The sequence below is a fragment of the Coenobita brevimanus genome, chromosome 110 (genome assembly GCF_032717465.1).
Source record: "Coenobita brevimanus isolate Jiangsu-jjx chromosome 110, ASM3271746v2, whole genome shotgun sequence".
In the NCBI taxonomy this organism is placed as follows: Eukaryota; Metazoa; Arthropoda; class Malacostraca; order Decapoda; family Coenobitidae; genus Coenobita; species Coenobita brevimanus.
In genome coordinates, this window is record NC_137063.1 from 34,743,560 (window position 1) to 34,757,783 (window position 14,224).

Consider the following 14,224-nt stretch of genomic DNA (forward strand, 5'->3'; position numbering starts at 1 on the left):
TTTGGAGCTGCGAATTGGGAGGCCCTCAGACTGTACTTCTTTGATTTTCCCTGGATTGATTATTGCTTCCATGGCTGGAAGCCATCTGAGTGTGCTTTGCGCATTTAAGAGATTATTCTCTCGGGCATGGAAGCGTACATTCCCTTCTCATATCCTTTGACTAATGCAAGAAAGCCTTGGTTTAGTCACGCTTGTCCTAATTCTGACTGCAACAAGGAGAGGACCTATAAATGATACCAGAGCCAATCCACCCCTGAATCACATCTTGTTTGTCTCTGCCTGGAATCATGCTAAGTCTGTTCTTCGCACTGCTAAAAATAATTTCATCTGTACTAAATGCTCTCGACTCTCCAACTCGAATTCTTCCTGCTTCTTCTGGCACCTTGGCAAAAACCTTTCTAACAACTTTACCTCATCATCCTTCCCTCCTCTTTTCTACTCTAATGGCTCTGTTGCTATTTCTTCTACTGATAAAGCGGATCTCTTTGCTCAGACTTTCTCCTCCAGTTCCACCTTAGACAATTCCGGTGCTGTTCCTCCATCACTTCCCCCCTCTGACATCCTCATGGCTGACATTAAAATTTCTTCAGCTGATGTATTTTCTGCCATCACTGTCCCTAATACTAACAAGGCATATGAGCCTGATGGAGTTCCTCCTGTTGTCCTCAAGAAGTTGTTGTTGTTGTTGATGTTCTCCCAAGTGGTCTGACCGAACCACCCCCATCCTCCTCTGGGAAATAGTGGCCCCATAGGACCGCCCAGGCGACCGAAGCCAATCCCAGGCTAGAGCGAGGAGGATGGAACCCGCTGGGGAGATGAGGGGATGAGTGTTTGATCTCGCGGCCAAGTGCCACGAGCCCCAGTCTACGTTACCACCACAAGGGTGGGGCCGCACTCACATCAGACTCGTCCTGAAGGAACCAAAAAGTGGAGGGAATGACATGCACATTACGGGGAACTTTGGCACCTCTCTTGTGCCGCGGGTTTAATGTACATGCCAGCGGTTTAAGTCCACCATGTTACCACATCATACTGTAACATGTTCACTGGACATACAACAGTTGCTCTAGCCCAACAGGTCTGAGACATTGTACAGACAATACTCACCCTGCACAGGGCATTCTTCAAGAAGTGTGCTTCTGTCCTTACACCCTGCCTAGGTAAACTCTTTCGTTTTTTTCTATCAACTTGTACCTTTCCTTCTTGCTGGATGTTTGCTCTCATGCAGCCAGTCCCAAAGAAGGGTGACCATTCCCAACCCTCTAACTATCATCCAATTGCTTTAGCATGCTGTGTCTCAAAAGTTTTTGAGTCAGCTTGTAACAGAAAAATTTTAAAACATCTTTCCTATCACAACTTTCTTTCTGGTCGTCAGTATGGGTTCCGTCCGGGATGCTCCATTGGCGATCTTCTCACCTACCTCTCAGACTACTGGTCATCCTTCTTTCAGGACTTTGGCGAAAGCTTTGCCATCGCACTTGACATCTCAAAGGCTTTCGATCGAGTCTAGCATAAATCTTTAATTCCCTCTTATGGTTTCTATCCTTCTATCTGTACCTTCATCTATAGCTTCCTTTCTGGTCATTGTATAGCCACTGTTGTAGACGGTCATTGTTCTTCTCCTAGATCTATCAATAGAGGCGTTCCTCAGGGCTGTGTCCTGTCACCAACTCTCTTCCTTTTACTCATCAGTGACTTGAGCTGTACATCTGACCCTATCCACTTGTATGCTGATGATTTCACCCTTCTCCTTTCCATTCGGTTCTCACAACATCCATCTCAGCAGTTACTTCAGCAAACAAGGGATGAGGCTATGGCGCACCTGATGTCTGACTTGGCTCGCATCTCTGATTGGGGTATAAATAATCTTGTTGTTCTTAATGCATCAAGAACACAGTTCTTACACCAATCAACCCGACAAAATCTTCCACAGGAGTACCCACTAATGTTTAATAATATCCAGTTCAATCCTGTATCATCCATGAACATGCTTGGGGTTTCATTCACTCGGGATTTATCTTGGAAGGATCATATTGCGTCTCTAGTAAAATCTGCTTCCAAGAGATTAGGTATGCTAAGCCGACTCCATACCTTCATTACCCCTGCACAGTTGATGACTTTATACACGGGTTTTATTCGCCCTTTTGTAGAGTACAACTCTCGTGTGGGGAGGCACCCCATGTATAGCTCTTCTCAATAGAGTGGAGTCAAAGGCTTTTCGCCTCATTAGCTCTCCTCCTCTACCGGCTCCCTTCAGCCTCTGTCTGTTCGCTGCACTGTTGCATCTTTATCTCTTTTCTGTCACAACTTCAATGGTCACTGCTCTTCTGAACTGTCTGCTTGCATCCCTCCACCTCTACGACAGGTGCATAGCATCCGTCTAGCAACAAACTCTCATCCCTTTTCTGTCCAACTCTCTAATGCAAGAGTTAACTGTTACTCCCAGTCTTTCATTTATGCAACAGGTCAGCTCTGGAACTCTCTCTTTCTCTCTCTGTATTTTCTACTTCCTATGATCTCCAGTCTTTCAAATGCAGTGTCCAGGCATCTCAGAATGAACGGATCTTGAATTTGGCTGCCTTTTGTTTTGTTTTTGTTTTTTTTTCTTCAAAGGAACGATTTGCAGGCTCCTGGCCTTTGGTTCATTCTTTCCTGCATAAAAAAAAATAAAAAATTCCTTCCAGGAAATTGTAACTGGAACTTCCTTTCTTCTCTGTGTAGCGATGTGAGAGATAATGGTTTATCTATCTATCATGTTAGCTGTTTATTCATGATCTAATCCTGTTTTTGTTATCAGGACCACAGGGGCCCAGGGCTAGGCTACCAATTCACAGTATTTAAGGCAAAGGTTGCCAGCCTCACTTTCCCCTGAGTGGTATTATGTAAGGAGTTGCCTCAGCAGTCCATTGAATGTCACAGCCATTGTGGGTCCCACCTGGTTGGAGCACCTGAACTCAGTAGACCTCCAGGCATTATTTGGCTATACTGTGTTATTACCACTCTGCTTAGTACATGGTTTCTTGGGTTACAGGAAACCATTTGTCTTGTTACTCACTGTAATCACCTAGAGGCACCCTCAGTATAGAATTTTTTCACCAGTAGCTGTATGCTACAGAATTAAAAGAAGGGAAGGGCAGGCACCCAGTTTTTTATTATTATTATTATTATTATTTTTTTAAACATTGCTAAGTTAGAATGCATTTTGCCACTCTCTACAGTATTGTCACCTATGCCACTTCTGAATGTGGGACACATGCAGATCACACCTTGTAACCACCAGCATTCCATAAATGTCCATAAAAAAATGTGGACTTTCCATCACCGTTGAAGATACAGGAGTAAGCCACTTTGTCTAAATTACAACAATCTTTGATGTATTTCATGAATGTTTCAAAATTTCGTAGTTTAACCCCCCTTCCTTTTTTTTCCCCTACTAGCACATGATTACATTTAACTGTGGAAGGACCTGTAGAAGTCTAAGAGTTTATGAAGGCAATATCTAAGCCCTCCAGTTCAAAAAGCCTTCCATAAGGTTTAATAAGATTGTCTGGAAGATGCAAGAATGAAATAAAAAATACATCATCGCAGTCACTCCATCCAGTGCAAGTTGGATTCGATCAGTGATTTTTTTTTTTTCCTTTTCTTTTTTTTTCTTCTTTTTATTTTGTGGTAGGTGCTCACCATCCACTCACTTGATGTAGTGCTGCTCCCAGGTACCTGTCCTTTTCTCTCCCCCATCTTTCTTTCCTTTAATCCTCTTCTGTCTTTCATTCTTTCCTCGTCTTTCTGCCTACAGTTGACTTTATGCTCCCTCTTCTGTCTTTCTTTCCTTCACTCTTTCCTCTTCCTTCTGCCTGTGGGTGACTCTACACTGAGAAACAAGCCAAATGGTTTCCTGTACATCAGGAAACCATTTACTCTGCTGGGTGGTAACCACATAACCAAATTTTGGTGCCTCATGGTTTAGTGGGTAATTACGGCGCTTCAATTGGATTGAGACGGTGAAGGTTTATATCCAAGGGGTCGTTGGGGTTTATTACTCACGTAATGCCACTCAGGGATGAGTGAGGCTGGTCACTCTCATCTTAAATGTCACGACCAACTTGCCTAGCCCTGGGCTTCTACACTTCTCAAGGGGCAACGTAGGATTGGATGATGGATGGATATTTTCTTTCTCCTCCTTATAGGTATGTAGGTCACACTGATGCTGTTAATGACGTGTGTTTTGCTCCGGGTGGGAACTTGGTGGCATCCGCATCCAGGGACCGCTCTGTCAGGCTTTGGATACCTAACATTAGAGGTGAGCCACTCATGTGTAAGTGGGGATGAGGATCTGAGATTGTCAAAGTAATGTTGAAGATTAGTGTATTTGACTTCTGTTATTTATTTTCTGATTTATTTAAGTGAGAAGTGTGAACACTGGGGGTTGGGTTGTGAGAGGTAAACTGAAAATGACCTGGGATGAGGTCATATTGCAACCTCAGAGTTGAGGGACTGAACAGGGAGGCTACCAGAGATCAAGCAGCATGGAGAGCTGCTGTTCGGGGTCCAAGGCCAATGCATGCAAGTATGTTAGGGCCTTTATAAATGAAAACGACTACAAAAACAACTTGCTTGAGAAGCAGTGGCTTTGGATCACCAGATGCATGCATTTGTGTGTGTGTGTGTGTGTTTGTGTTTGTGTTTCTGTTTCTGTGCATGTATACATCACATGTGCGCATGCATGCATACATATTTGCTTCCTCTCTCCAGTGTTACAACTATCCGGCTTTCTTTGAAAATGTGGATATTCTTAGCACTTACCACACTTTCATCTAATTGCTTCCATTTAAATATATGTACTTCTGTTTGGATAACTATGTTTTCATACTTCACCCGAGTGCCCTGGCAGCTTACTCTTCATGTTACCAATCGACGCAGGCTGCATCCTATCACAAGCGTATACTCAGGACTTGGGCCTCGGCGCCCAAAGCCACACACTGAGAGACCCACCCTCTTTGTCACTGCGCTATTCCAACGCATTCTTTAGTTCATAAACAATTTATCCTCACACCCTTATGTATGCGTCGATAATCATAATTTTTTTTTCAATGTAATCCTGAATAAATTTACTTGCTAACAGTGTTGTAAAAAAGATCAGCCGAAAGTAAAGTACAGTACGCTTTAATTTATTTATTTAATTTTTGCTTCATTTTTTCTCATAGAAATATAACTTTTATGGTAAATGTTACTGAGAAAAAGTTATAAGGAATTTATTTGGCTACATTTTGGTGTATAAAGAATTACTGTAGGTCAAGTAAATGCAAAAGGAATTATCTTACGCTCTAGCAAGGCTCGTAACACACTGATTGGGGCAGTGGGGCAATGCTGGGTATGGTGTGGGTTCAGCACAGCAGAGGAATACACGGGAACGCAAGTAGTGCTTTGTTCTTGTCCAGAAATGGACGCAGAATCATTCTGTAACCAAAAAAACAGGTGCCATTTCGTTCGACGTAACCGGTGTCGAATGGTAACGAGCAGGTGATATGTGCACAGACGCAGCCTGCATTGAGTGGTAATGAGTGGATGAAATTTGCACTGCACCCATTAAACATGAATGGGTTAAGTATATAATTATGCCTTTGTGTTCATCCATCATCCCCTATGATGTAATCCTCTCAGTCTTTTCAGTACCATGCTACACTTATACAGCATTATCATGTTTCCATTTTCCCTTCTTTCTTTGCAGTGCAGGTAATATCGACCTTTGTAATCTCTCTTCATACTGGAATTTTCTCAAGATTGATATGATCCTAGTAACCTTTCTTTGTACTTCCTCTAATTTATTGATATGTTTTTTAAGTGGGGAGACCACACAACTGCAGCATATTCTAATCTACGTCATACCATTGTCATTATCACTTTTCTTAGCATATCTTCACTAGTATAATTAAATGCTATTCTTACATTTGTTAAAAGTTTGTATGCTCTGCTGGTTATCTTAACTATATGCTTTTCTGGTGATAATCCCATCTGTATTAGTACACCCAAATCTTTCTCATGTGATGTCTTGGCAGTGTCCTTCATCTCCATTTTGTAATCTGATTTTGGTCTTTTCTTGCTTACACCCATCTCAGTCACATGACAACTTACTAGCATTAAGTTCAGTTTTCTGTACGTGGCTCCATCTGTATAGTTGATCCAGGTCCTCTTGCAGCTCCCTACAGCTTGTCTGATCTACAGGTTGTTTCATAATTTTTGCATCATCACCAAATGTATTCATTTATGATCAAACCTCTTTTTTGCATATCATTTACATATACAGTATTAGGAACATTGTAGGTGCCAAAGCTGCTCCCTGGGGCACCCTACTTATCCTTTCCATAATGAAAACTTATCTCTAATCATAGTTCTTATTTGTCTACCAGTAAGGTTACTTCTCTTCCTTCTCAATAAATCACCCTCATTACGAAATCAGCCTCTCATGTGGTACTCTGTCAAATGCATCCCCGAGTCCAAATGACTACAGTCTACCTGCCCTTCTCTTCTGCAGTGCATTAACAACTTCATCCTAAAAACTCAGTAAGTTTCTGATACAGGCATACCCCACTTTAATGATCTAATTGGTTAGGTAAAACCCTATCGTTAGGTGGGATATCAAATATCGGGGTACTTTTAAAATGTATTTCAGTGTGGACCGTTTACCGGCCTTGGATTTCCCCCAAAAACAAGGTCAAAACCCACCCAGATGATCCCAAAAAACAGGTTTAGAGGCAATCTAAATGGCCTAACAGCTGTCAGGGAAGCTAACCCAAGCCTAACACTTGTAAATAGGTCACTAAAAGCAACAGATAAAGCCTGAAAATCATAAGGAATAGGTTAGAAAATCTCAAACACCTCTCATCACTTACTTCTTGTAAGTCCATGTGTGGTCCTAGTCATCATCCTTGCTTTCCCCCAGAGGCTAGGGGACATGTGGTGTTCCCCATTACTCAATCCTCCTCCTCAAAGCCCTCAAACCTGATATCCAGGGGAGGGTCAGAGGGGGGTGACGATGGAGTATGATGCAATGACTCAGGCGGAGGTGATGGGGTGTGATGCGCTGGCTCAGGCGGTGGCGATGAAGTGCAATGCGAAGGCTCTGGGGGTGGCGATGGAGTGTGATGCGATGATAGAGGTGGAGTGGGAGACAGTGCAATGTTCGGTGAAGTGGTGAGGAAGACCGCTGCAATGAATGATGAGGTAGCAATGGAGTCAGTTGCGCTGGCTCTCGTCATGGCAAGGGAGACAGACAGTGGCAGAAGTGGTGTGGGAGATGGAGGCCGGGACGAGGAAGGCAGCGATCAAGTGGCAGAGTGCCTTAGTAGAGACACAGGAGACTGCAATTGGTCTCTGCTGATTGAAAGTTGGGAAGATGCTCTGATGGTTGAAGGTTGGGGAGAAGCTCTGCTGGTTGATGGCTTGGGAGATGCTCAGCTTGTCGAGGGCTTGGGATATCCTGTGCGACATGCTGACCTGCTGCTGGGACCCTGCTTAAAGAACACTGTGATCGTTGTCTGCCTGGCCGTCTTCTTCTCCTCCAGCATCTTCCTGTAGACATTCATATCCTCCTCGAGCCAATTAGCTGTGTCCCTGTTTCGTCCTGGGAGGAGGTAATTTGTTTTCATTAGGTGCGTAATCTTGTCCAGCTTCTTTATCATGTCCTTCAGGATCTTGATGTTGATAGCTCGGACCTTAGGCACATCTTCCTCCTCCTTTGCCTCCTGGTGTGCCCGCTGGATCTCCATATTGAGAAGCTCCTCGTTGCTGAGCTCCCCCCTGTGGCTCTCGAGAACCTCCTCCATGTCATCCTTGTTGACTCCCGAAGCCCACCTTGTGCGACAATTCGACAATGTCCTGCTACACACGGTCGACAGGCGGAGGTTGCACGCCCCCGGGGAAGCCAGTGAAGGAGTGGACACACACTGGCCGCAGCTTCTGCCACACACCGTTCATCATCGCCTGGCCAACCTCGTCCCATGCAGCAGCTATATTCTCCAGGGCATGGCGTATGTTATACCCCCTCCAAAAATGCTGCACTGTTGTCCTGTTGTCACTGTCGCAGGCGTTTACGAACTGCATCATCGTGTGATAGAGGTAGTAGGCCTTAAAGGCAGCAATCACCCCTTGGTCCATCAGCTGCAACAAAGACGTGGTGTTCGGGGACAGGAACACCACCTTATTATTGCTGGCCCATTCCTTCATCACAGCCGGGTGGCTAGGTGCGTTATCCACCACCAGAAGAAATCTGTTCACCAGATTTTCACGTGATGCATATCTCTTCAGCACACGAGAGAGGTACGAGTGGAAATAGGACGAACAGATATCTGAAGTCAACCAAGCCTTCTTGTTCTACTTCCAGATAACCCCAAGGTTCTCCTTAACATACCTCACCAGAGCCCTGGGGTTCTGGAAGTGGTAGACCAGGTGCGGCTTCAACTTGACGTCACTCTCAGCGTTGCCCCCCAGCAGCAGTGTCAGCCGGTCCTTCGAGGCCTTGAATCCTGGCGAAGACCTTTCCTCTGTTGCAAGATATGTCTTGGAGGACGTTCTCTTCCAAAAAAGAGCCCAGTCTCATCAAAATTCAACACCTGCTTTGCACTATAGCCACTCTCCGAGATGATGCATTTCAGCTCGTCGGGAAACGCTGCCGCTGCTGCCGTATCTGTACTCACTGCCTCACTGTACATCTTCACATTTGGAGATTTGCCTGCTTCTTGAACTTGTCAAACCATCCATGGCTCACCTTAAAGTTCTCTCTTTCATCAAGCTCACACCTGACCTTTAGCTCGTCCCAGAGTGAGAGAGCCTTTGTGCATGTTATGGCTTGGCTCATGGGTGCCTTGCATTGGTTCTGAACTTCCACCCACGTGCGCAACATCTGCTCTAGCTCCTCCATCGCTGGCTCTTGCTGGCGGGTGATAAGGGAGGCGGATAAGGTTGCAACCTCTCCAGCAGTGGCCTTAATGACCTCCTTCTTCTTTATGATGGTGGAGACAGTCGACTGGGCCAGGTGGAGAGCCGAGGCGATAGAACACACTCCGTCGCCTTTGTCATACTGCTTGAGGATGTCCAATTTCACCTCCAGTGACACAGTCTTACGTACACGCTTTACAGGAACATCACCAGCACCACCATTAGCAAGCTGCTTACCACCACGACTAGGGCCTCCACTAGGACCTCACTAGCCCCACCATGTGCAGCACCCTTACCAGACATTATCTCATTTATTTGGGCCCAAAATCATACAATATTGCACTCCACACTCAATTAGTATCACTGCTCTGCTCACAGCACTGCTCGAACACAGTTACAATGCACTACGATAGTCACTTGCGTAATGTTGGTGGTGCAACACGATGCATGGCTTGCAAGCATAAGGGAGATCCTCACTCTGAGATGGCAAGTGCGAGAAGAGCGATGTGGGTGAGTGCGGGGTGAGTGATGGTTATGGGGCCTGCGTGAGCATTTCTGTGCATCCTTGGAGGCGGGCGGGCTCATCTGGCTGCGGGAACGCGCGCGATTCAAAATTTCGGCCCGTCATCTGTGGGCGCAACATCTGATGGCCCATCGTTAAACCGGGGCTTTCCCATTGGGTATCAGAGCCTGGTGGTATTTGGTACCCCTATCGCTAAGCCGGGGTATCGCATCTAGGGGTATTGTATATCGGGGTATTACTGTATATGAAGTACTTTCTCGTAATCCAGATTGCCTCGAGGTATTTACCATATTTTCCTTTAACCCCTAAACGTCGGGCTATTTTTGGCTTCGTTGCCTTCTCCTTACAGGCGTTTTTCCAAAAATAGCCTTTTATCAAACATTCATATCTGGGAAAGTATAACAGTTTGGAAACAAATTAAAGACCATATTACTCGAAAACTCTTCTTGCAAGTGTAAGCATCCCCAGGTCTGCAGCTGGTTGCGTCGATGAGTATGGATGAGTATGGACGTGAAGGAGATAAGTAACTTTTGGTACTTGAAACGGGATGTCTCCACATGTGTGCGCATGGCCCCAACTTGTGATAACACTTACTTTATTACTTACGTTCTATAACACTTATTTTATTACTTAGGTTTTGTAGAACTTATTCTATCCACTCACTCGATGTAGTTCTGCTTTTGGGTGTCTGCCTCTTCCTCTCCTCCATCCTTCTTTCCTTCCATCCTCTTCTGTCTTTCTTTCATTCCATCCTCTTCTGTCTTTCTTTCCTTCCATCCTCTTCTGTCTTTCTTTCATTCCATCCTCTTCTGTCTTTCTTTCCTTCATTCTTTTCTTGTCCTTCTGCCAGTGGGTGACATTACACTCCCTCTTATGTCTTTCTTTCCTTCAATCTTTCCTCTTACTTCTGCCTGTGGATGTCTCTACACTGAGTGACAAGCCAAATGGTTTCCTGTACACCAGGAAACCATTTACTACGCTGGGTGGTAACCATATAACCAGATATTGGCGCCTAATGGTTTAGTGGGTAATTACAGCACTCCAATCGGATTGATCCGGTGAAGGTTTATATCCAAGGGGTGGTTGGGGTTTATTGTCCATGTAATGCCACTCAGGGATGAGTAAGGCAGGTCACTTTCATCTTAAATGTCAGGACCAACTTGCCAAGCCCTGGGCTCCTACACTGCTCATGGGGCAACGTAGGATTGGAAGATGGATGGATGGATGGCTGCTTCTTTAATCCTCACATAATCATTTCTTAATCTCTTATATCTCTTCCATGCCAGTTTACTCCTGCTGTGTTCCATGCTTTATTTCTTTTGTCAATTGCTATTCTGCATTTATCATTGAACCATTCTGTTATCTAATGTTTGGTTCCATATTTGGGAATTAATTTACTAACACATTCATTATATATCTCCTTAAAATTAGAGTATTTATTGTGCACTTGTTTAGCTTCATTAAATTCTTCTTCATTTATATTCCTTGAAATAATTTCTGTGTCCTGAAATCAGCCTTGCTAGAATTATACCTATCATCCTAATGGCTTTTCTTCTTCTTTGTAATTCATGAACCTCAGGTTCAGTCACTAAATGATCACTCCTTCCTAAAAGACGACAATACTCTGTATTTTGGATATCATTTGAATCCTTTGTAAACATGAGATCTAATCTAAATAGTTTTCATCACCTCTCATTCTTGTGTTCCTGATGTTTTGAACCAGTAATTTATCTGTTATCAGTTCATGTAGTTTATCACGCAATGTGTACTGTTACCAGCATTATTCTCCTCCCAGTTTACCTTTTTGCAGTTAAAGTCTTAAGTTATGAGTGGTTCATTTCTTCTTTGTGCAAGTTTTTCTAGGTACATCTACATATCTGTAGCTATATCCACATACTTCTCATCATTCCTTATTCTTGTTTGGGGTGGCATATAAGCTACTCTTGTATGCATCTCTCTCCTTTTACCATGTGAATTTCTATTGTTAAGGTTTCTGCCTTGTTGCCTATTTCCATTTCTCTTGCCTGTAAATTACTATCCATCATTTTTAAATATCTTCCACCAGATCTACATTCTCTGTCTTTTCTCCATATACTATTTCGGCTCCAGCCCAGTAACATATCGTTTCATATCAGTTTGTGTATGAAGACTCTAAGGTGCTTGCATACATCAGCCTTGGTCACCTAATGGCAGCTGTCCATGCTGCCCAGTCTCTGGCAGTCTCCCTGTTCAGTCCAGTGTCCCTGAGGTTACACTCTATGGCCATGTCCCAGATCTTTTTCGATCTGCCTCTCACAACCGTACCCAGTGTGAAACTATTGATATACAAAGGTGAACCATCTCCGTTCTTCACTGTTTGTAATTTGATAATGCATTAACCTGTTTTTATATTCATATACAATACTTATTTATCTGTGTGTTGCTTGATGCTGTCTCTTATATGGAGTGGCTAGGATAAAACACCTCTGGTTACCTGGTATTTCTTTCCCTATGTCTCACCATTATTGTGTTCTCTTCTGAGGCACCTAATGCCAGAGCTTATCAGAGGCTCCTGTAGCTTCTTTGTCATCTTTCATCACAATTCCTACTAGCCACTTCAAGTTTCCCTCCCTTTTATACCCCTTCAACGAGGTCCAATCTTTCCAGGAGGATCAACTGAATTCCGTGCCCATAGTAGCACAGTGCGGTCAGTCCACTTTTCCCCTGATGGCCAGCAGTTGGTGACTGGGTCAGATGACAAGACGGTCAAGATCTGGACAGTTCACAGGCACAAGTTCATCAGTTCCATCACCTCACACACCAATTGGGTTTGTAGGACTCGTGAGTTTTTTTGGTAAAATTTGGAGTGTGTATGATAGTGTGCTAGAATTGAGGATGGCACAGTTGAGTGGTTGAGAATATTTTAGCTCTCTGGCAGTGGCATATAGGAAAAAAGCAATGGTCATTTGGGACATCGATAAGGAAGGTGGCGGATGAGTGGAGCAATGACCATTTAGAGTATAGTAAATACTTTTAACAGTTATGGCAATACCGTATCTGCCGGTGTATAAGGCTGACCTGTGTAGAAGACTACTCCCAATATTTCCATACAAAATGTGGGTTTAAAGGTTGACTGTAGCGCCAGTCAAACAGGGCAGTACTCTTGAGGTGGATGGCAAGCTGGTGACAGGGAGAGCTGGAGCTCCCGTATCACCAGCCCTCAGGACTTGATCCTGACCATCTCCCTTTGCTCAACATTTTTCAGTGCTTTCATTTACATTGAGAATAGGCCGGCATACTCTCTTAATACCTCTACCTTCAGCTGTCAACACTACACTACAGTATATGCACGTAAGATATCAGACCTTCTATTTCCACTCCCTTTAGCAATGGCTGCTTCGTTATTTCTAGCAAACAAGGTGATATCTCGGATTGTCACCACTGGCAGAGTAGGGCTGGTGGCACAGGGTCCTCCCGGTCGCCATGAAGCGACTCTGCTGGCAGCGACTGTTGCAAACTCCATTCATGCTCGTTTGCTGAGAAGTGAAGGTGTGACCTTATTTTTCACGAGTATCCGTGGTCTCAGCACCGATCTGAATTCAGTTCATTTTTTCTTTCAGTCCATATCCCCTCTGGCCCTCTTCTCACAGAACCACAAATCCTTCCCTCTACCGAAGTATCCCCATTTTGTTTTCCTGGTTACCATCCCCTTACAAACTTCCATAACAAGGGTGGCATCTGTTGTTATATCAAATCTGAATATGCAGTTGGCACTGTTTTAGACTTCACTTCAATTAATTTTGATTACTCACTGTATAAACTAAATTATCTAAATATTACCAAATATACAAGTATCTGTGTAGTCTATCGCTCCCCCAATGCTTCTTCAGAACCCGGTATATTTGACTCCATATCCACACAGTTGAGTAACCCTAACTTTGCCCTTAGCACCAAAATTACCATTTTGGGTGATTTTAACATATATAGTGTTGAAAGGTTATTGCATTCTGCCAGGACTGACGATGCTGGTCTAGAGAGCGAGCTGTTTGTTTAATCTCATGCAGTTAGTAAAGCAACCAACCAAAATATCAGATAATCCTGACCATAATGCCCATCTCTTGGATCTGTTCCTGACAAATAAGCCAGATCAGCACAGGATAGAAGTACTTTCACCACTTGGATCCTGTGACCACAATCTTATCAAAGCCTTATTAGTTAGTCCCCCCCAAACCTCCCCATTCTGAACCTGTCAGGGTGACCCGATGGCACTTTGATAGGGCAGACTGGGATGGATTTAGAAATTATCTTGCTGACATTCCATGACAGTCTTTCTTCTCCAGTGATGTAGATTCAACCCAGTCTCACATTAATGACTTGATACTAGCTGGTATATATTCATATCAAGTTAACAGTTCACTAAAAGTTCGAAGTCTCCAAAATGGTTTGATAGCAACTGTGCCAGGGCAATGGCCCAAAAGTCATTAACATATAACTATTACATGAAATCAAAAACATCAGAATCACTCTATCAATTTAAAATTGCTAGAAACCATGCAAAAGCTGTAATAAATCTTGCTAAATCAAACTTTCTTCAAAGTCAAGCATCAAAACTACTTAACGACCCTAATGACAATAGAATATTCTGGTCAGCTCTCAGTTCTTTTAATAATAACTTTAACAAGTTATCATCCATTCCCTCACTAAAATCTTCAGATGGCAAAATTATAAATGGCCCCTGTGGGAAAGATATCCTTGCCTGTACATTTACCAGAAATTCTGCCATAGAGG

The 14,224-nt window shown here is 43.7% G+C and overlaps 1 protein-coding gene across 1 annotated transcript in view; it reads left to right on the plus strand.

Annotated features, from left to right (window-relative positions):
• The window catches only part of LOC145417542 (uncharacterized), a 104,761-nt gene that overhangs the window by 17,418 nt on the left and 73,119 nt on the right, over positions 1-14,224 (plus strand). The window contains exons 2-3 of the mRNA XM_080286252.1: positions 4,188-4,300; positions 12,104-12,264. Of these exons, the coding sequence (XP_080142378.1) occupies positions 4,188-4,300; positions 12,104-12,264 (274 nt within the window). The remainder of the gene's footprint in view (positions 1-4,187; positions 4,301-12,103; positions 12,265-14,224) is intronic.